We start from the raw sequence: 24,010 nt of genomic DNA, 5'->3' as shown, positions 1-24,010 counted from the left end.
TTCTGGTGAATGGTACGCCATCCCGGTTCTTTGTGTCATCTGGAGGGTTGCGCCAGGGCTGCCCCCTATCCCCGCTATTGTTTAGTATTTGTGTAGATGCCTTGTCTAGATCCCTACGCCAGGCAGTGGACACTCAGGAGTTGGAGGCTTATAGACCGGCGGTTGGGGCCCCTGCGATATCTCACTTGCTCTTCGCCGATGATTGTTTGCTTCTTGCCAGGTCGACGCGACAGGCGGCCCGGGTTATAGGTCAGATTCTTCAGGACTACTGTGCAGCATCAGGACAGAGGGTCAACTTGACCAAGTCAGCCATCATTTTCAGCCCGAAGATTAGATTGGCTATGAAGCATTTGATATTGGAGACTTTGGGGGTGGGTGAGCAGGTGGGCACGATGACGTATTTGGGCATCCCATTGTCCGACCGGCGGTTGCGGAGTGGGGATTGTTTGCCTAGCGAGCTTTGTATTAGACGCAGATTAGCGGGGTGGCAGATGCATATACTATCTATGGCAGGGAGGATCACCTTGGTGCGCTCGGTTCTTACATCGGTCCCTATCTATCTGCTTTCCAATGCTATTGTCCCGGTGAGATTCCTGCGATCCCTGGAGCGGTTGTTTAGGGACTTTATATGGGGGAGGAGCAGTGGTAGAGGTAGTTTTCACTTGATGGCGTGGGAGGTGGTGTGCCAGCCGACTAGTAGTGGTGGTCTGGGGGTTCAAGCCTTGGCAGTGAGGCGTGAGGTGTTAGTAGCCAGACATGTGGCTAGATTTGTGCTTGAGCCCGAGAGTCTATGGTCCTTGCTGATGAGGGCTAAGTATGGTGCCTTGGTACCGGGTGTGCGTGTGGGACGTCGTCATTCCCCGGTGTGGAGGGAGATGTATGCCAGAGCTACGGTGGTGCTTCCGAAGATCGGATGGGCTATTGGCGACGGTTAGTCTATCGATGTGATGGAGGATAGGTGGGTGACTGAGGTACCACTTTGCTGTATGCCGACCATGGTGGACTCGACGAGATTAGCAGGGTGGAGGGTCAGTGACCTATTGGATGCTGAGGGGGGGCGATGGAGGGAGGAGTTGGTTCAGGAGGTATTTGGGGAGCAGTTGGCGGAGTTGGTCTTAGCCCGAGCGACCCCTAGGGGGGGAGGCGGATAGGCTAGTATGGATACCGACGGGGCGATCTCGGGTGCGAGCTAGGGATCTTCATGCATTGATCAGTAGGGAGCCAGTACGACAGATTGAGGGGCGGTGGATATGGAGCATGCGGGTTCACCCGCGAGTGGCACTCTTCATCTGGAAGGTGGCGTGGGGTTGCCTTCCGACTAGGAGTTTGTTAGCTCAGCGTGGTATGAGGATCTCTCAGTGTTGTGAGGAATGTGCAGATATCGAGGAGACTATGGAGCATGTTCTTCTGCAGTGCCCTAGGGCCCGAGACATATGGAGGAGCTCACCGATACCGCTACCGGCCTCGGTGGTGTTGGCGCAGGATCTGATCCATCTGCTGAGAGATTCCATGCGGCGCCCCAGATCTATTGAGGCAGGGATTTTTGTGGCATACCTGTCCTACCATATATGGTTGGACAGGAATACCGGTATATTTGAGGGGAGGAGGGCACCTTCGAGGATGGTGGTAGACCGGGCGATGTTGCTTGCGAGGGAGGTTATCGGGGCGGCTTCGGTAGTCACTTCTGGGCTGGTCAGGGACATCTGGGGTGCTCATCACGCTGTTTCAGCGCCACGGTTTGCCTTTGTTTCTTGGGCACCCCCACCCCTTGGCTATCTCAAGGTGAACTTTGACGGCAGCGGGTCGGTAGATGGTATGTGTGGAGGGGTCGGATTTGTGATCAGGGACCATCTCGGCAGGATGATAGCAGCAGGAGGGCGGCGCACGCCTGGATTTACAGTGGTTGGAGCAGAGCTGCAGGCAACCTGGGAGGGTATATCCTAGGCGAGGCAGATATTCGGGGCCGAACGGGTGTATCTCGAGGGTGATTCATCGGTGGTGATTGATTGGATTCGGGGCGTGGATCGGTTTGGGGATGGCCATCCCCTCATCCGAGAGTCCCGTAGGATGGCTCAGATGATGGTTGACTTTCAGGCGGCACATGTGTTTAGGGAGGCGAACCGGGCAGCAGATTGGGTCGCCTCCTTTGTCGCTCGGCACTCAGGTGATATCCTGTGGACGTCTGATGCAGACGTCCCTTCACAGTTGTACTTTTTACTTTTCCGTGATTTGGAGGGCTGTACTCACATTCGAACTATATGACATGAGTAGCCATTTTTTACCAAAAAAAAAAATTAGCGACTGTTGCAATGGGAATCAATGTATGCTTTTCGTTTGAAGTATGACAAAACAAAACATACTACTTGAGAAGATTTGTAAAATGCTTAGACTCCATAGCATAAGTTCATTTATTCTCATTTAAAGAAAAAAGAAAAATTTCCCACGCATCAACCAATATTCTGTTTCACTTTCATGTTTAATTTTATCACGTATCAATCTAATTCGTTTGCATGTAGAAATTGTTCATGTGGATCAGCTGCGAAACTTTTCTATGAATCGGAACCGTGGAGGGCAACTATAGCAAAATTTAGAGCCCAACAATGAATTCCTCTTTATATATCTGAAAATCATAACCAACTTCTAAAGAAAGATCTTCCGAGCAGCCTCCCGGTCAGCTACTTGGATCACGTACTCGATATCGATCAAGGTACCAATCAAAATTGAAATGGTCTAAAGCGAAGCCAAAATGCAACCGGACCACAGCTCCCCTGCACGGCTTAAAGTATGCTATTCATGTTACAGACTGCAAGCTCTAGTCTGAGAAGCAACACACCGAACGCAGGACCCGCGCAGGCAGCACAATCCACCGCCACCTTCGGAATCTCGTTGCTGGGGCATGCAACTCCTCTCATACCATCATTCCTTCCCCCTTGCTCACACGACACATTCATCAAATAAACCATACCATCTGAGAGGTGCACCGTGCACATACTGGATAATGCGTTGGAACTTTCTGAGATCTACCATCCTAAACTATATCACACAGGCGACGAGTGGGGACAGGCAAACGAGAACCATAAAGATCATAGACGGTATATGTTTATAAATCCAGGCTCAGAAAATTAGACATAAACAGCAGATTATGAAGTACAGGATAAATCCATCACATCCTACAAAACAAATACCTAAATAAACAACATTTTGTGAAACATTCGAAGTACTGAAAGCATCCAATCCTTCTAGTTCCCAGCTAAGACATCCGGATATAATAAACTGTGGAAGCTCGTGAAAACTCTGTTCCCTACTTCGCACCAGAATCAGGTGACCCATCTCCATATGAAACCAAGCCTTTCCTTCCACCAGAACTGCTGGATGGGGACCTTGACTTTTCCTTGTCCGCGCGCATTGGAGAGGGAGTATCAGGGGATGACCGAGTCCTGGACCTGGACAGAGACCTGGAGCGCGATCCTGAGGGGCTTCTGCTCCTGGAAATTGACCTATGTTTCTCCAGATTGGCCCCATCTCGTCCACCACGGGACCTCACTCTCTCAGCAGCTGGTGAACGACTACGGGATGGGCTCCTATTGTAGCCACCTCTCCCTCGGCCCCGGCCCCGGTAACCAACAGGGCTACGTGAAATGCTCCGAGTGCGGCTTCTCCTGCTTCTGTACCTGCAGAGATTTCAAATCGTCTGTAAGAATAGACATACATGGACAAGAACATTACAAGAATAAAAATTCACACTGACAAGAACATAATAACACTAACAAATTCCATCTAGTACCTGAAACATATAAGCTCATACAGTGAACCAACAGAAGAGTCGAATACTACGACCTAGAAATCTTATCATCTTATAGATGGTATAGCAGACTTGACATAGATTACAACGATGAGATACCCCAGGACTTGAAAGTGCCAAATACACTTTGGTTGTCAAGGGCCTAAGCCTTTAACTATAAACAAACTAAAATTGCCCAAGCAACTTTATCGAGAACATACAATCAAGAAACTCAGTTAAAAAACATAGTGTGATGCTTTTGTCTACAAGGACCAAAAGAAACTATTAGGATACACCATAGTCAGGATGGTAGATGTGCCACACAGAAGGAAAGATGAAAAAGATAACCATGATAACATCTATAAATTGGAGTTCTTAATCATCCATGAATTTGAGAACATGCATCCAGAATTCCAGATCAAGTGCTCAATCTATAGAGGATGGTCGCTGTTTGATTTTCTCCATGCCCACTTTGTTGACAAATGAATGGGTCGACTTCATATATTTTAGATGTAAACAATGGTTTAAAATAAATAAAAAAACATAACAATACCTAGTTGGTGTTCTTCCTCTTGGAGGGCTCCTATATCGTCTTGGGGGTGTCCGGTCATAGTAGCTTCTGTAGCTTGAATACCTGGTCAAAAAATTGAACATGCCCAACAATAATAATAGTAGAGGCAATACAATGAGAACAATAATGACGATGATGACAATAACCATAAGACTTTCATCATTGCATCAACAAAAAAGTTCTCTAAGTCTCATGGTTTAATCAATTACCTATCTCGATCACCTCTTCCACCATACCGATGAGATCTAACAGAACGGTCAGGAGAAGGGGTCCGGTATCTTCTAGCATAAGAGTACTTATCACTAAAACCTCGACCCCTTCTAATGCGCTTCGGTGAACCACCTGGGGAAGCACTTCTTGACAAACTCCTATCATGGTTAGATGGTGGTGATACTGCCCTGCGAACAGGACTCACTAAGCTTCTGCTGATGCTTCTATGTGGTCGGGCTCTTACAGGGCTTCTGCTTATGCTTCTTCGGGTTGACCTTACAGGACTTCGGCTACGACTCCTTCGTGCATCCCATGCAGGGCTTCTGCTTATACTCCTCCTCCTGGGAGGCCTTATCGGACTCCTGCTAGGACTTCTCTGCAGTAGAGGCCTTGCTGGGCTTCGACTGATGCTCCTCTGTTTTTCTCTGATGGGGCTTCTGCTTATACTCCTTCGCCTATGCGCCCTCTCCATGCTCCTACAAGGACTTCTTCGAGGAAGGGATCTTGCTGAACTTCTGCTAATGCTTCTTGGACGAACTTTAATTGGGCTTCTGCTTATGCTTCTACGAATTTTGGCCACTGGAGTTCTGCTAACACTTCTTCTAACTGGGCTCCTAATAGCACTTCTAGCCGGGCTTCTGCTGAAGCTTCGTCTAGCTGGACTCCTACTTAGACTGCTCCTTTTTGTTGCCCAAGCAGGGCTTCTACTAAGGCTTCGTTGAGGAGGGCTCTTGCTCACAGACCTTCTAGGGCTTACACTTCTGCTTTTGCTTGCACTCCTGGGGCTGATACTCATACTCTTGCTCATGGACTGGTTAGCACTCATGCTTTGGCTCCTGCTCATCAATGTCAGATAAAATACTGGTTCTGGAAGAAGCGGTAAACACAAAGAATGACTGAAGTGTGAGGAGAAGAATAGAGAAACCTAGATTTGCTTGGCTTGCCATCTGCAGCAGGCAGCCTATTTTCATCTCTGTCAGACTTTGATTCTGTGATGCCATTGCTCCATGGCTCCCCGTTTTCTCTTGGTGATTTGGCTTCTTTTTCTGCAGGTTTCTCAATTATTTCACCCTTTTTTGGCCAATTTGCAGTTGTTTCCTTCTCCACATCTGGTGCTGGAAGGTTTTCGACTGCCAAAAAAAGTTTGTAATGATGGTGAAAGGAAACTAACCATCTGAAATTAATAGATTAAGATAATTGGCAAGTTACATCAAAGCTGTGAACTAGGAAACATGGCAAAAACATCAAAAAAAGGGTGATATTTTTGTCTTAGGCTCACCACTTATCACTAAACCCATCCCCCCACCTTCTTCATATGAGATATGTGCCCAGCATCAACTAGTATGAGAAAAGATTGACAAATGATAATGCAAAGATGGAAGTTTGGGCAAAAACATATTGAATATTACAGAACTTCAACCTTTTCAAGTAGGCATAAAAACAGTATCTACTGATTAGTGACATCTAGAGAAGCTAAGATTAAGTGCGGGAGCATTATATGTTCGCACGTTACATACTAACACTAATACTACAGCCCAATCAAAGGCTGCACATATAGAGCAAGCATAAGCACAAGCATGAATAATACTGAAGATATTTAATCACTTTCTTTCCTATCTAAATACACCTTGGTGAAATCACTCTTAAATAAGGCAAAACAAGATTAAAACATCAGAAAGGGGAAAACAAGAAGACAAGACAAAGCAAAATCCTATCTTCAATCATAAAAAGCACAAAAAAAGTATTATAGAAAATTTTAAACAATTCGAAGCCTAATCAAAAAAATCTACTAGTTACAGGATTAATTGGCCTGGCCCTTCAAATTAATATAGAAACAAACTACACACAGAATAAACAACTGAAACTAGTATTGTCAAGGCTGGACAAAAAAGCGAGGAAAGAGGTAAACTTTTTGACATGATTAAAGAAAAGAAAAATAAACAGTTTGATCTCTCACCATAATAATTCCTGCTTTTGAGTTACAATATTGTGCACACATACACAGACACAACAAGAAACTTAGGGAAATGACAGAGCATGCATAACACATTGGCCAAGTATCTTCTCCTTAACTGTTAATAAAAATCACATGTTATCTCAAATTCATAGAACAGAAGAATGGAAAAACAGTTGAACCTTGAGAGACTGCAATCATAGGTGGAATATGCAGGAAAACAAATATGCAAGACCAGGCAGCCACAAATATGTGAGATAACACGGGCTATTTTGATCAGGAATTATCTTTTACTCAAGTGTAAAACCCAGACCTCAGCGAACTAGGTCTAGTCCATTTGATTGGCCCAATTGGAAAGGGTTTGGCCCAAAAGAAAAAAAAAAGGAGGGGGGGGGTCGCACGTGCGAAGAAAGAAGAACACTTCCGATCCTCCCAAGCTCATCGAAAGGAATCCGACCAAGGGGTGGATTCCAACCTTCTCCGACCCTATTTAGAGCCCCTCTGATCCTCTCTTTCATCTCACCTGAGAGCCCAAGTCCCCCGATCAAAGCCGTCGCCGGAAATCTTCGATTTTTCCTCTCCGAACGTCATCTGCCATTCGCTCTGTCGCTATAGCCAATCATCGTTGGAAGCTAGATAAGAACCCGACAACTTTTGATTGGTCTCTCTCTCTCTTTCGTAGTCCTTGGAAGCTTTGATTCCAGTCAATGATTGCCAAATTTTCGCCAAGAACCGGATGCTCTGCTTTTACCCTATTTTCTTCGCATTTTTTCGGTATCATTCCTTCTTTTCGGCCAATAACGTCGTTGGATCTTGTCACCAAGGTCTCTGCCGATTCCTCATGATGTTTTGTAGCCATGATCGAGGCTCTAGTTGCCGGTATGTCTCGATTCAGCAATTTAAGGAGTTGAAACTCCTGTTTCTTGATGAGTTTGGCGCTACCAGCCACAGCTGGCTGCTTGTTGACCGGCCATGGGTCCCCTCAACCTGGCATCACCTCCAGCCACCCTTTTTCATTCCTTTTTCTTGGTTAGAGAGAGAAGCTTGTTCTCTCTCTTCCCCCTCCTTTCTCTTTCTTATTCCTCTCTCTATCTAGATTCTCTCTTTAGGATTATTGGACCTGGTAAAGACGTCTCTCGGTGACTTTTGATGGGCCCTGGTGAAGGGCCCTGATCCATAGTCGCCGGGCGGCGTGCAAACCCCCTTTGGCCCTTTCCGGACATTGTTAGAATTGATCACCCTTGATATTTATTGAACCACCTGACCGATTTGATTTACAGACATGAGATCATATCCCCAACAATATTTTAATTTTAAACTTTACTTGGTTTCTAGAAAAATGATAAAATAAATTATATTTCAATAATATTAAAGCAAGCAAACTTGACCCGTCTAACTGAAGTAGAATCTTGAAGCAAGAAGAGATAAGCAACCTAATGGTTCAAAATGTGTTTTTCGATTTTTGGTAAAGTGATAATTAGTTTATTAAATTTAATTATGATATCTGTTTTATACTTGGTTAAACGGGTCGGGCATGTTCTTATTACGATAGTAATTATTTTAAAACATGTTATGTGTTATGTTATAAAATTTGAAAACTATGACCGGGTAAAATATAAAATTTGTTTATATATGTATTCTCGGCACGGCTATAATCTGGCCCTGCCAATAGAGATTATTCGTTGGCCTGTCGACTTGTAATCTGAGAAACTAGTTTCGACACCAAGCCACCGGTGATTAGAATAATAGTATATGTTATCTGGCACTTGGTGCACCTTGTATCTGCTATCTGACCCATGTCACTGAATTACGTAGCCATAGCCTAATTGTTGGATCTCTAGTATCAATCTATGAAAATAAATAAATGTGCTTTACGAAAATTTGATTTATTTCAAGTCAGTATCTTGCTATTATCTATTTATTTGGCCTGCTTAAACCCTACTTTGTTGTGTTATATTGCTTATCGGCCAGTGTAGCTCATTATTCTGTCTTTTCTATTTTTCAAATTCTGACCAATGATTGCTCCGGACTTGGGGGGAGCACGCTAAGAAAATATTCACAATTACTGGACTTCTAGTTTAGACTAGTTAGATTAGTTTAGTTTGAACATTTTATTTAAATTAAACATAATAATTAGTTGGCATGTTTTGACTTATGTCACGTTGGAACAATTGATTATGAGAATGATTTTGTTTAGATCTTGATTAAATTAGTTTTCGAGGATCGAAAAATTATTATTACTATTATTGCTTTGAGATTATTATAATTTGATCTGTAGCCTTGCATATTTGCATCGTCCGCCCAACAGGTATGCGGCGGCTGTTATGCATTGGGTTTAGGGTGCACTCCAGGTTCGGGGCGTGACATTAAGTCATCACAATTTTCAACCAACAGTCATATCCACGAGTCAGTTGCACAAACAAGTATTTGGAATAGAAGATATGAGACCTACCAGAAATCTGAGAAGAGACCTTTGATTTCCGCACTCGGCATCGTTTATTATCTCCATAACCATCAGAGCTGGTCCTGCTTGTACCCTCTGTTTCAGTGTCGCTGTCAGATACCCTGGTATTAACAAGTGAAAAATGTCTTATTACTCGAAGATAATTAGAGAAAGATGAAACTATAAATATTCAATAATCAAAGATGGCCAACAGCTTAAAATGTTCCACATAGTTTCATAATTTTCAGCAATGCAAACAAGATTCAACCAAGGAAGCATCATGGATGAACTTGTCAGAACATTCAGATAACAACCTTCTTGATTTGTGCCTTGATTTTCTATCACGCTTTCTGCGCCTTTTCTCCCGCCTCCTATCCCTCTTCCTCTTCTCACGCTTGTATTTCTCTCGCCTAGAATACTTTTTCTTTCTCCGCCGCCTGTCATCACTTGAACTGCTGACATCAGATGATGATGAATAAGAATCAGAATCAGTGTCAGACTCTGAAGATTCAGTTTCTGTATCCGATGAGCTATCTGATTCAGATGAATAATATCTTCTTTTCCTTTTCTTCCTCCTTCCTCTAGAAGATTTCTTATGATGTCCCCTACGGTGTCCTTCATGGATATCATCATCAGAAGAGATATCCTTCCCTGATTTAGATTTAGCAACTTTCTTTTTGTCTGCACACATGCAATGACCTATGAGTAGTTGAGAAAAACTAAAGTAATAATAGCTATAGAGGGAGGGAAAAAGAAACCAGCACAACGATGCATCAGCAGTAAAAAGGACATAAATGATGCGACAAAATAAGACCACTTGGTAAATATAACAAACTCATGGCTAATATAACCCTAAACAAACTATTACAGCTTTAAAAGTCAGCTAAGTATATTACCATTCTTGAGTACTACAGCTCCCTGGTCTTTACTAGCATTAAATTCGCCACAGTTAGCAATCTTAACAGGAACAATTGGTTTGGAACCATCGACTTCAACACGCTCTATGTTCCTCAAAGTTTCTTCTCCAGAAATAAGCTTCCCAAAAACAACATGTTTGCTGCTAGTAAGGGAAAAGTCAGGCTAATTACCATCCACAGTAATTACCACAAAAAAGGGACAAGTATCTTGAGCAGATAGAAATGGAATAGTGTGTGCATTCATCTGTGTACACTGTGTGTGCACATAAATAGGGCCACGAAGCCAAGTCTGTGTATATATTGTGCACATCTCTGGGAATATATATACTGTGTGGGCACATAAATATGTCCATGCAGCCAAGTCTGTGTGTATATTGTGTACATCTCTGGGAATATACAAAGGATCTTGGCCTGTCAAGACGTGTTCTTCCAAGCAGTAATAGCTCTGATGTGTGAAATTTGCTATTGCATATTGAGGCAGCCTATGAGTAAATGTGTGGAGAACACGCCCAGGGGCAAGATGATGTGTATCAACAAACGTGCAATGCAGAGGAGCAGTTTGGCTTGTGCATGTCAATTAGAGAATATGCATGCTTCTGGCAGTAGAATGTTGAGCAAATGTCTGCCTTCATGTGAATATTTAACACATCCAACATTAGTGATATTACAACAAAAATATATTAGAAAAAAGTGCATGCATATACATGCATACATGCTACATGCATGCAAGTACACATGTAGGTAAGTATTATGTATGTGCACAAGTATGTATGTTCAAATTATTGTATGTATGCATATCAGTGAATCAAGAAACTTATACAAGTTTAACAAAAACTAACCCATCAAGGTGCGGAGCAGCCTTGAAAGTAATAAAGAACTGGGAGCCATTAGTGTCTCTACCAGCATTTGCCATAGATAGAAGACCAGGACCATCATGGCGTAGCAGAAAATTTTCATCTGAAAACATTGCAGCAGATCAACCATTCATCTAAATTCTAAGTGCACAGATTCATATAACCACATATACTGGATACCCAAAAAAATTCATGGATACTCTCATAAAAGCTGCATCAATATTATGCATAATTATAAATTTATTGAATTAAAAATTTATTAATGGTATCCTGAATGGAAGTGCCATCAAGTGAGCAACCTAATGTGTCAAAAGAGACACAAGATTTATGGAGTAACCAAAGAAAAGTTTACCATATAACTGGAACAGTTTTAAATAAGCATTACACAGAAATAACCGCTAAAAATAAATGGATGAAATTAAAAAAAAAATACCAAAACAGAAGGGACAGTACCCCACAGAAGACTTGAAATACATTAGGCATCTTATCCTAACGAACTAGAAAATTTGATGGGATCAAATAATTGGCAATTGAGAAAGATCACGTTCATCATCTTTCTATCAACTCACACCAATTCAAGAAAAGGGCAACTTTAAATAAAAGAGAAACAATAATGCCCGTTCCTCCTGACTATACTGCAATTCAGTTGTTAGGAAAAAAAAAAAAGATACAACAGTTGATAGACTTAATCATCATATCACCATAATGAATTAAGTTAAACATATAAGCTATATAAACAAGTTCCAGAAAGGAGGAAAAATCTGGAAAGAAAATCCGAAATCAGCTGTTAGCCATAGACCAGGAAAAAAACGACAAACTATACTTTAAGGGAAAAACAAGTGCTCCTCTCCCAACTAAGCATGATGCATGTAAACTTGGATATGAATCCAAGGCCTAGGACAAAATTATTAGTGGCACATATGCCATGCAATATGTATCTATTTGTAAAAAAGTTTTCACAACTTAAGTATGAGAAAAGCAGTATAGCCAACAAAATTAATTATGCATCATCTAACCCCATAACTATCTAAAGAAAAGGATGCCACAACATACCGGTTATAAACTTTTCCTGTACAATAATAATTTTGTCATGTAACATCCTTCAAAAGTAAGATATTTTTACTGTCATGAGAAGATGGTCATCAATTATCTATAAATAGAGTGAGATTTAAAGAATATGATCTCAAAAATACATATAAGCCAGATAAACATTGTAATCCACTTCAAGACGATCACCATAATATCTGAATGCGCATCATACACAGTGCCATGAAATAAGCATTGTAATCCACTTCTGCCAATATGAACACCAAGTTGATTAAAAGCAAGGAAGCATCTAACTAAGAGCAAACAATACGTATTATACTTAATTTAAATCAATGATCATTCCTAAATTATACAGGATAAACTAAGTCTACTAACTAGAAGCATCATATTCCAATTGTTAAGTGCAGAAGTGTATATGTCAATGCATATATGCCAAAAGTTGTTGGCCGAGTTTAGAAGCTAAATTACCTGGAAATTTTCCACCATAGATGCTCTCTCCACCTGTTCCTGAAAATGATGAGAGGGTTTATCAGAGTTAAGAGAATTAAAGTTCAATCAATTAATGGTGTACCCAGGATAATATGGTTTTCCTGTTACGTTCGCAGAAAATATCAAGTTTTAAGCATTACTGGTTGCTCAAAACTAACAACTCAAGTAAGGATTCTAGAAGAAATTATGAGAAATTAAAGATAAATAAGCAAACTTTCAAACCTAAAAGAGAAGGAAAACACATATGCAAGACAGACAAACAAGATAACCCTTAGTATTGATGTAAAACCTTCAAATAATAAAGTGAAGAGCAGCCACCTACGACTCAAAATTATCCAGATTTGCTTGTATTAATGTTGGCTCACTAACAAAGATTCCACCACACAATTCAAGCCTCATACAAGAATGAGTTGACTAATCACTTAGGAGTTAGGACGAAGGCAAAATTCCATAAACCACTTCTGAAATGACTTCATTTATGTGGTCATGTTATCAACTTCTGCTCTGTTTAGACTTGGGCCATATCATCACATCGTACATCAAGATTAACAGATTTGATGCTAGAAGGAAGGTGATAGAATTCAAGTGTATCGGTTTCTACTATTAGACAAGGACATGTAAATGATAGCTCATTCAAGTAACCAACTGCATCAATACTCGATATTGATCAATAACACTAACGGACATCTTGGAGAAAATAACAAGTTTTTATATCAGTTTGTAATGAAGCACAGGACCGGTTACTAGTTAGTAAAATAATCATGGGATAAGTCATTTTCCACTTTAAAGTTGCCCAAGGTGTCATATAAAGAGTTAGTGATCAACGAAAAAAAAGTAAATAATAATAGCATAAAGTCATCTTCCACTTTAAAGTTGCCCAAGGTGGCATATAAAGAGTAAGTGATCAAAGAAAAAGGAGTAGTAACCTCGAAACTCATAAGTTCATGTTAACCAAGAAGATACATAGACAGGTACACACTTAATAAAATTGAATGTGAAGATGCACATGCATATTCATCTGCCCACACAATCACCAACATGCTGTCATTCCAAAATGACTGAATATGCAAATGTGACAAATAGAGAAGTACTATTTCATAATGCTCTTCAAGCATGGAACAGGCACATGCAAGTTTTGTTTATACAAAACTAACAATACAAATAAATTGTAAGTTTTTAATCTACAATCATCCAAAGATGAAGACAAAAAAAAACAAATCATAAAAAGATAACCATAAGAAAAATATTAGAGTTAATATAATTCTGTGCACACAATCATACCACAAGTGCAGCATATAATGTATGCAAGTCTATCTATTCACAAACCCAATATCCATATCTTTTATGTTTAAATTATAATGCACACATACTAAGTTAGGCATACATGATTTCTTAAATGACAAAACAAATTAGAAAATACATTGGCAACAAGACAGCTTGAGCATTGAATATTAAATTTGAAAGCCCTCCGTTATTATCTGTCCACATAAATAAATTCAATAAAACATTGAACCCTCATTTTTTTAATGCAAACAAGCATCATAAAAGTCATAAACTTCAATAAATCCATAATAATAACAGAGATATCAGGACCAAACACTTTATAAAATAACCAAAAGAAAGGCAAATGCACTCTTGGGTCTACCATCACATTCAACAGTTAGTTTTCAGACAAAGCCAAGTATCCAAGTTCTCATGTTCAAAGAATGATGGGTTATTAACCATTACAGGGTTAGCTTGGAATTACTAAAACCCATTTTTACTTATAGTTTGAGCCCACCATCTGAAGTTTTTCCTAAAAAAGAGCACAAGAAAAAGACCCCAGCCTTGACTGTCAGTTCCAGACTTGACAAAAATGAAAACATCGCAAACTCAATGAAAGCAGCTTCTGGATTCCGTGGCCATTACTAAATAACTACCAAGATGATACAACAACACTGAAGAGGTATAAAAGTGACTCATGTAATATGGTTCATTCTTCACCTCAATGACTTTTTTTGTGAGAAAGAGCAAGAGAAAGGGAGGGAGACCCACCCACACTAAACTAGGTCCTAACACTTAGGATGCATCATCCAAGATTTGAATCCAGAACATGTGGTTGGAAGGCAGAGGAGCACGACGACTGGGGCAAGTCCCAGTCCATGATATGGTAGATTCACTCGCCAAATTCACAAATCCAACATTATCTTGAAACAATCACTCATGTACTCCCTCTAGTGTGTACATTATAAACCCTAAAGACTTGTTTGGTTGGCGGGAAAAGGAGGGGGGAAGTGTAGTCAATGGTAAAATGAAAAGATGGCCCATGTTTGGTTGGAGATTTCAAAAGAGAGAGATGGGAAAGTAGCTTTCTCATATGAATAACTTTTCCGCATTTCATGGGAAAGAAAAACCCATACCGAAGATGGAAAAACCACTTTGTCATGGGCTGGAAATTATGGTAATTTTTATTCGAGTAGATTACAAAAACATCCTTGAAGTTCACACTTATACCCACTAGTTTGTAAAACCTACACTTACATCTAGTTAAATTAATGGCATTAGTGAATCCGTTTACCTCATATGAAAAGTCAAAATTGCTCCTGCCTGATAAATAAATTACAAAAAGGCCCTAAAATTAGGAAAAAAATTATTCTTGTATCCAATAGTTTGAAAAATCTACGCTTATCCCCCTAAGATTTGTTTTTATCTAACACTTTAACCCATAACTTAACAGAATGTCAGCCAAACCATTAACTTAAATGAGACTAAATGCCACGTCAGAAAAAAAAATGACCAAACTAGCCTCAATGATATAACATCCATCCAAGAAGGAGAATAGCCGTGAGGCGCCATGGGTCCGAGCTTGATCTTGATGAATTATCAGAAAAAAACCATGTGCCAAGAAAAAAATAATTTAGATCTCTCAAACAAGTGGATGCTTCTAAAATTTTCTGCTGCAAAAAACTAACATCAAGAGTTTTGCAGCTCGAGACAAGCTATCCATCGTTCAAAGTTAGGCTATGGAACCGCAACTGATGCACCCTCCAAAAAAAAAAGTTCTCATGCACGTACTAATTTAGATCCTTTTGATGATAGGCTGCCGGAGCTGTTATAGCTCCATATGTAGATATAGAAATCCTCATTCATAGCGACAATATTAAGGAATCATGTTTACAGTATTGGATAAGTAGAGCTCAAAATCAGCAAATAATACACCGGCATCTCTGATCTCTATAATATGGTGGGCGAAAAGCGAGAACAAAACATGATTAGAAAGGACAAAGGCTGGTTGGAAAGGATGCTCGTTGTCGGATGTCGATTGGGAAGAAAGCTTGTTGTTGGTGGCTCATCGGGAAGGGACACTCGTGGTGGGGTGGTGAAGTGGAAAAAACTCCTAGCCGCTTAATCTCGAAGAGAAGAAGACTCTTAAAGATATAATATTTCAAAGAGTTCCAAAAGTCAGAAAAGTGAAAGAGAGACTTTATTTTTTTATAAAAATAATTTTGACTTTTACAATAGATAAATGGTTTCACCAACGTTGTCAATTTAAATGGGTGTAAGTGTAAGTTTTACAAAATATTGGATGTAAGTGTAATAAACATAAACCTCAGGGACATTTTTATAAGGTTATTTTGGTCATTTTCAAAAAAAAATCTGACGTGACATTTGGGTCTCATTAAAAGTTAACAATTTGACTAAGATTCTGTTAAGTTATGGATTGAAGTATTAGATAAAAATAAACATTGAGGGAGTAAGTGTAGGTTTTTCATATTATTGGGTGTAAGTGTAATTTATCCCTAATCTCAGTGTCATTTTTGTAAATTACTCTTTTTATTTTTCTAAAGATACCCTTCAACCATCATACTAAAATGGATCAGACTTGGTCTCCTCAAATAGCTTGGAAGTGAGAATATTGTATCTAATTCTGAGAGCATAACAGGTATTTTACACAACTTTTCTAGAAAAATAGATATCCAACCAAACATAAGTCACTCTGAAAAGGGTGCTTCCAATATCACTTTCCTATGATCAACCAAACATGCAAAAATCACTTTTTCAGATATCATATACTCAGGTATCAGCTTCCATGAAACACATTCCAGTGAGGTAAAATTCTTCCTGCAAACCAAACGAGTCTTAAATCTCACAGGTCAACCTATCATACTCATCTCAAAAATATCCATCTTATGCATATGCATCCATCAAATAACAAGATTTAAAAAAAAAATAACTTTTTAGAGTAACGGCAAAGAATATATCTAAAGGTGTGGCTGATCTGCATACAATCTATTATACAGTATTATCCATAATTGCCTCTCGATCCAAGTTACCGAAAAAGATCTATTTGGGGAATCTCATCTATCAAGTTAAAATGCAAAATTACCTTACATATTACCTACAGCTGACACTCAACATGTTAAATCTCAAGAATTCAAATAGTAACATTATCTTGCATATGCCAATTCAGCGGTCCACAACTTATATGTTAGTATCACTAAATATTAAGGCACCGAAGAGAGATACCCTGATTGATTCAAATTCTGCAATCACCTTCTCCAGTTTAAACAAGATAGACAAGGACCGAAGTTTATAAAAGACATGGAAAAGATAGATGCAATAAAACATAGATGCTGAGAATAGCAGAAATATTTCATAATGACGATAGCCTTTTTGTGCAAAATTTTGAATTCAAAAGTATGGCGCACAATACAACGAGGTGAACCAAAAGCTAAGAGCGAGTACAGATAGAGGTCATACCATCTCGCTTTGAAAAGTCGCCGCCCTGCCCAAGAAACATAAGTCATTAAATATCCTTACAAAGATGAAGCATAATTTACATAAACTCAGCTTTGATATGGTGAAGCATGCTAAAATTACAAGGGATGAACAACATAGCAAAATACAACCTTAATATACTACATGATAAGAAAAGCAGTCGTGACCATCTGCCCTGTATCCTACAGCATAAACAAGGGAAACTGACTAAAAGGCAAAAGCAATCACATCTAACTAACGCTAATAGGAAAAATATGCCACACAACAGGCAATACCAGCAGATAACAATGAAAATGTTTTAAAGGTGAAAAAGAGAAAGGACATACTTGTGCCATGAACCCTTTGATAATGCGATGGAAGATAGATCCCTTGTAATGCAAGGGCTTCCTGGTTGTGGGTCCAATTCCTTTCTCACCTGCAAAAGAACAATTGATCAATCAGGATAGAAGAATACCCCACGAATATAAATAAGAGGCCATTTGGTATATTCAAAAGAAGGTTTTTTCCTTTGCAATGGGCAATAACATCATAACAATTTCAACAGGCATTCTGCATAATTAACAGTTGCAAAAACAAATATAAAATCGAAAAAGATTAACCAAAAGAAGAGAATGAAGGAATGTGCCACGAGCAAACAATGATCATCTCCCATATGAAGCATAATGAGAGCCAACTGATCAATATCTTAAGCAAATAAAACATTCTTCATCATATGCACCAGGCTACCATAAGAGCCTACAATTCTTTGCACAAGCCAATGTAGGCTTCGCCACTCCAAACAATTTGAAATTACCAAGAAAGGGACCATTAAACACAGACTTCTGCCAGCAGAAACATGTTCAAAAATTCTATTCAGAAGGATCGAATCTTCAACATTATCCCAACCAAAAACTTTGATAATGGAATAGGCTATGATGCATCACCACATACACAAACATGAACACGAACATCAAAGGAGACCTAACCTGCATTCTCTTAATTGAATGATAGATACAATTAAACCATGACCTACCACACAAAGTGAGAGAAAATCACTAACACTAAAATTGAACATAAAACTCTTAAGGCATCATGGGATTTTTCTTTTTTGTTTTTCTTTAGTAGCTGTTGTCTATTGACTTAATAAGAGTTACCTCAAATTTTGGCCCGTAAGTATTGTTCTTCACTACCTAAATCTTGACAACTATTTCAAGGCATAATGTAACCATTGATAAAATAACGACAAGGCATTCACCTGACTCTTCGGTCCTGAATTTTTTTTTTTTTGGGGGGGGGGGGGGGGGGAGGGGGGGGACCAATGTGCAGGGACCACTCTGAAGAAGTCCTTATATCTCTTATTTGCCAAATTTTTGCATCTCTATGGACAAATGATCATTTCCCTCTTTTATTATACCCCCTCTTTGTGTTTTCTTCTCTTCCAAATTATAATAATCAAACCATAATTAGTACATTTTTTTTAAAAAATAAAAAAAATTAACTTGAACTCTAAAAATCTTTTTCTCATTTCAGTTTATCTTACACCCAACGATCAATATTAGAACAACATGAAAAAAACAAATATAATATAATTTGGCATTGAACAAATTTGCCCAATGTTTTAGTTAGCATGCATCTTCGTCTGGCGTCTTACATGCATGCGCACCCAAATTCCAGAAGAAAGATTTTCAATACGCTCAAAAGTAGCTGTGCTATAGGTTTCACTTTTCAGCTTGTGATTATTTTGAATGCTACAGGAATCAGTACATTAGTTGTCACCCAATGGCATTGGACACATGAAATGGAAGTAACAGGCCTGATCAACCATGCCCTTGATTGGGCCCCTCATGGATAACATGTAACCCTGCACCTCTTTCAATTAATTCTAGTATCCACATAAAAGGGAATTCAGTGGATAAGCTGTATCATCCTTGAAAAATTTCATTAATGGAATTTACAAATGAAAAATCAGCTGTATAGATTAGTAGCAACTCTGCAGATTTGTATTAGAATCTAGATAAAACTTGTGAACTCGTAAGGCACCATATTAAATGCATATTTACAGATGATTACAAGAACTCAGTTTAGAACATTGTATGCAATGATCCAGATAAAAATCATGGTGGCATGCTATTTTGGATTGCAATATACAAAAAACTAAGAAAGTGCTCTATGGTGTCCACCTATGCACATATGCTACACACACTATGCCGCCAGACTATTTGCAATAGCAGTGATTCTTATTTTTGTCCCCTTTATGCAACCTATATCAAGATGTATCAGCATATAACTATGAATACAAATATGTTAAACCCCAATACAGAGTAATACAATAGATATGAGCTTGTACCATACATCAAGCTTTAATGATATGCTGAACCATCCCAAACAGTTTCACATATATTCAAGACAATTTGAAACTTTACTCATTTATCTGCTTTTGCTTTACTTTTTAAGGATTTGAGGGCCCAATCCAGACATTGGGCACAGTAACGACAATAGAACCTAAAATGTAACAATATGGGTTTATTTTGTTAATATAACTTTTTTCCTCAATAAATTAAAAAAGGAGGGGATTGAATCTTTTGCTCCTAGATTTTAGTCATGACCCGGGCGATCAATGCAGGGTCAGCAAAATCATCCCGAACCGGGCGATTCAGGCCATCCCGAGCCGTACCAGTGACTCACCAGTACGGTTCCGACAACAAAAACGAAACATGTTGCGAAAGCCGGAGAAGGAAAGAGAGAGCTAGCAGGGAGGGAGGGAGAGATAGAGGGCGTGACGCCGGCGGACGCCGTCGAAGGCCAGCCGACTTCACTTAAAAATCGCGAATTTTTCTAAGGCCACGGTCGAACCTTGTTTCGTTCGAAACAAAGGCCGCGGCCGTGACCTCGCTTCCTGCGGCCAAGGCCGGCCTCCGCCGGCACTCCACCGGCGTCCCACCCTCTCTCTCCCTCCCTCCCTCCCCTGCTCGCTTTCTCTCTCTCTCTTTTCCTCTCTCCCACGGTTTCTCTCTCGGTACGAGCATGGCCCGTACCAAGTCGTCCCGCCAGAGAACCGGTACCGGTTCCTCCAACCTTGGATCAATGCTCATCAATCTCATTTTGAATTTTTGACCAATTTTGTCCAACTCAAAAGTCAATAAAAAAGAGGAGGAAAAAAAGAAAGATCAAGAAGGAAAAAACATAGACATGAAGAATCTAGCTTAACAAGAAAAGAGACCAACCAGCACAAATAAAATTCAATTTAACTGTCCAGTCACATTTGCAAATATAAATGCATATTATATAAACCTAACCAGGCCTAGATGTTCCTAAAAATTCTCAGCCATCCATTTGATCAAAATATGTGATTATTAACTAAAGAATGATCACTGCCCTGTACCCGCACAACACATTAGTTTTCTTCCCCTGGCAATGCAAAAGACAAAAAATATCATCTGATCAGTAGGCTTCTTTATCGATGACATAAACCTCATTTTTTTCAAAGCATGATAGACACTTAAATATCGTGTTGTGATAGTTTGTAGACCACAAACAAATGGCTTTGGCTGATGGTTGAGCTATGCATATATATGTGTGTACGAATCTCTCTCTCTATAGTTGTCTGTATAAAAATACATATGTATATAAATATTAAAAAATTACATGTACATATGTATAGGCATGCAAATGTGCATGTCGATGCAACAATTGCAGATATAACCATAACCAATTGTCATCAACTGAGTGTAGAGAGCAGAGACAGAAGTGTGAAAGTTTACCAGCAGCTAGAATGATATAAATGCATTCAGACTAGAGTATGGCTTGTTTTTCAAAATTATACTAAATTTTTTTTCACATTCCCACACTACCTAGATAAACATGTTTTTATAAACTTCAAGCGCTTAAACACTTCATATATATCCAAAAGCCGCATCTCTTGTATTGGAAGTGTTGTTGTCTCACTCGGAGGGACAATACAGAAATAAACAACCAAATAAGGGTTTACAGCACATGAAAATTGGAAATGTTGCCGGTAGTCAGACCCTTTTTAGACAAAATCACAAATAATGAAGAACAAAAAAAATGTATAACAAATAAAGCAAGCGGATCAAAGGTATCTTAAAACCTTTTTCATGAAATGAAACTACATATGTGGCAAAATAGGTCTCAGGTGGAGAAGCTTGTTACCTGTGCAGAGTGCACGAAAATTTTCAGCAGTCTTGGGGACGATGTCAGCAAATAGCTGTAAAAACATACAGGTAAGCATTGCACTATCATGAATCTAAAGAGGAAAAAAGAAGTTCGAGCAAACAACTCTAATGCAGAAGAAGGAAATAAAAGCTCCATCAGAATTTTACGACAGCGTAGAGCAATCTCATTTGAAACTAGAAAAAAATCTGAAGACAAAAGAAGGAACAAACGAGTACCTCAAAAACCATCCTTCTTGAAGGACCTCCACCAATCGCCACATCCAAGAAGACAGTTGGATTCTTTGTTTTGGCCATTTCAACCTTGGCGTATAAAGAACCAATCAAGAAAGATTTGATCTGAATATTTTCAAAAATAAAAATCTATTCAAAATAATGATGAGAGGCTTTAGTATAACACATATAAGCAATATAAGGGCATAACTAAGAAATTAGAAGAAGAAAAGGAAGAGGGGGAGGGGGCTGTACGATTTTCTTCCCCGTTTAAGTAAATCTTTCTGTTCCTTTTAACAGACAGATGAAAAAATCGTAATCAAAATACAATAAGCAATGGGATCACGCATAAGGGAAGCACGCCAGAATGGATCAACCGTGGCATTGATCTGACCAAGCCGCGGAAACATATTTTATGTAGTCACAGCATATGGCTATTTCCCATGAATCTAGATTACAAACAATGAAAATAAAAGAGGGAACAGTTTTAATCATCCTAATAAAAGTAACCTCTTTGTCCAATCGCCTTGAACTTTCGGGGCCAAAAAGCAATAAACTCGCCTATGGACAAAAACAAAACCAACCTGAGAGAAGATCGATCACAAAAACAAGAGGAAAAAAAATATAAAACATCGGAGATGGATAGATTCAAGAAACCAGCTCCGCAAATACGCATCCGACCGTTGATTATAGAGAATCATTTTCTATAATCAAGGGCCGGGCAATCGTAACCCTAAACCCTGGCTTAATTCTACAAAACCCTAACCTGTGCGTCGACAAAAAAAGGGATTCAGGCCCACCACCCTAACCAGAGCTCCCAGGTAATAGACCCATTACGTTGAAGAATAAAAGGACGGATACGATCAGAAACGCCAAGACTCAGGAAAAAAACTTCGTGAATACTCACTCGATCGTTGGAAAATGGATATCTTAGAATTATCGGGGCAAAAATATCGAATCCACGGAAGGAAACAGAAGGGAAACTGCAGATTTTCTGTTACCTGGTAGAAAAGAGAAGAGAAGCAAAGCTGAGAGCAGTGGCTGCTGCCCTGCGCGGCCGCGGAACGAAACGAGAAGCAGCCAGCGACCAGAGAATAAAACCTAAGCGCCGTAGGCCTCCCTCCCTCTTTCTCTTGGGACATGAGTTTACCGTTATGCCCCTGTCTATGAATGAATTTACGGGAACGCCCCTGGATTCTGACAGGAAGGCAATCCCACGTGCGGCGACGTGTGCGCAAACGGCAAGTGCGAGCTAGAAACTTTCTTGTAGTTGGCTCTCGTGCCACACAGGCGCTTCTGGAAATCGTATGTCCCATCGCTCATCGTAGAAAGTGTGCATGCCGAGCCCGATTTTTTTGTACTATTTGGTTCTAACCCAAATCCAACCTCATCTAAAAGCCAACCAATCAGACTTGAATTTAACTCAACTCTCTGATGTAGATACAACTGTTTGGTTCGTAGGGGGAAAAAAAATTATTTAATATTAAATTAAAATTTTAAAAAAATATTTTGTGAAAAAAAATTATATAGCATACTAGCAAGTTCAATTTTCATCAGCTTTAGATTGGAATATTTTTTTTCAAATTCTTAAATTTTAGGTAGAATAGAATTAGGTTTTTTTTAATTAAAAATATAATATATGTTTTACATAACTTTTTCAAAAAAAATAATTGTGTTTTACCCAAAAAAATAATGATTCAATCAAATATAAGTTATTTTATAATATATCACTTTGTTTTATCGCCAATTAAATATGCAAAAATATTATTTTAAGCATCAGATATTCAGATATCAATTTAAAAAAAAAATCACGATCCAAATGAGTCCCCTAAAGTAGACTCTTCTAAACAGCTGCGGTAAGTAAATATGAGCTGTTGAAACGTAGCAACTTGCAGCGCCGCCCGTCTCATCAATATCAATTCTCAGACGCTTCTCCTCTCAAATGCTCTCCGTGACCTCGCGCATCCTTGCCAGCTTCTTGCTTTCCTCTCCCGATCTCTTCTCCGCTCTCGGCTCTCCGATCAATGCTCCGACGACCCTCACGCACCGTTCGCTCCAACCTCCTCCCTTTCCTTTCCATCGCCAACGCCCTATGTATGTCATGTTCTCCTTAGTGCTTCAAACGACGACTTCGGTGACCTTCTCGTGCCCTCTGATTTGGCCTCCTTGCCTCCGTCCCTATTGCCAATGCGCTATGTACTCAAATCACCCTCCTCATCATTAAGCCCTCATCAATGTACTCCAAGTGTCGTGCTCTCTATCTTGCCTGCCAGGGTTCAACGAGATGTTGTCTCCTGCAAAGCATTCCTGGACGCTTGTGGCCGTATTGATGCTGATATGGACGTTGCACGCAAGATATTTGAGGAAATGCCCTATAGGTGGGATGCTTGAAATTTTCTTTCAAAGCAAAATAAGCTGAGAGACGGCATATATAGTATCCAAACAATTGAAATTTAGCGAGGAACTAAACAGCTCCATATCCGGATAGCTCATGTCGTGCTTGATTAGGTTGGGCTCCTTCGGCCTGAGTTGGGCTAGGATGCCCATCTTGCTCTCCTTGGGTAGAACGTCATGGCCGAACATATACAAGCTAGATTAAAGTCG

General features: G+C 39.7%; 1 protein-coding gene across 4 annotated transcripts; it reads right to left on the bottom strand.

Annotated features, from left to right (window-relative positions):
• Positions 1 to 3,097: 3,097 nt before the first annotated feature.
• On the bottom strand, positions 3,098 to 22,563 carry LOC103708785 (uncharacterized). Of its 4 annotated transcripts, none has more exons than XM_088722860.2 (15): positions 22,408 to 22,491; positions 21,413 to 21,532; positions 21,174 to 21,228; positions 17,351 to 17,439; positions 17,156 to 17,206; positions 17,007 to 17,031; positions 12,246 to 12,284; positions 10,716 to 10,833; positions 9,856 to 10,016; positions 9,274 to 9,640; positions 8,969 to 9,081; positions 5,488 to 5,692; positions 4,562 to 5,398; positions 4,335 to 4,415; positions 3,098 to 3,671 (listed from the first exon to the last, which is right to left on the bottom strand). In XM_088722860.2, the coding sequence occupies exons 8-15, from the start codon at positions 10,787 to 10,789 to the stop codon at positions 3,302 to 3,304; spliced, it is 2,208 nt and encodes a 735-aa protein (XP_088578986.1). In that variant the 5' UTR covers positions 10,790 to 10,833; positions 12,246 to 12,284; positions 17,007 to 17,031; positions 17,156 to 17,206; positions 17,351 to 17,439; positions 21,174 to 21,228; positions 21,413 to 21,532; positions 22,408 to 22,491; the 3' UTR covers positions 3,098 to 3,301. The 4 variants fall into 4 exon arrangements, with proteins under 4 accessions (XP_088578986.1, XP_088578987.1, XP_008792090.3 ...); XM_088722861.2 differs by having other exon boundaries at positions 21,413 to 21,496; positions 22,408 to 22,477; XM_008793868.6 differs by lacking the exon at positions 17,156 to 17,206 and having other exon boundaries at positions 22,408 to 22,563.
• Positions 22,564 to 24,010: the final 1,447 nt, after the last annotated feature.

This window comes from Phoenix dactylifera, chromosome 5 (assembly GCF_051530095.1).
Source record: "Phoenix dactylifera cultivar Ajwa chromosome 5, Ajwa_hap1_PhDact_Kaust_v1.1, whole genome shotgun sequence".
NCBI lineage: Eukaryota > Viridiplantae > Streptophyta > Magnoliopsida > Arecales > Arecaceae > Phoenix > Phoenix dactylifera.
Note: the sequence above shows the minus strand (reverse complement) of the source record. Positions and strands in the feature narration are given on the sequence as shown.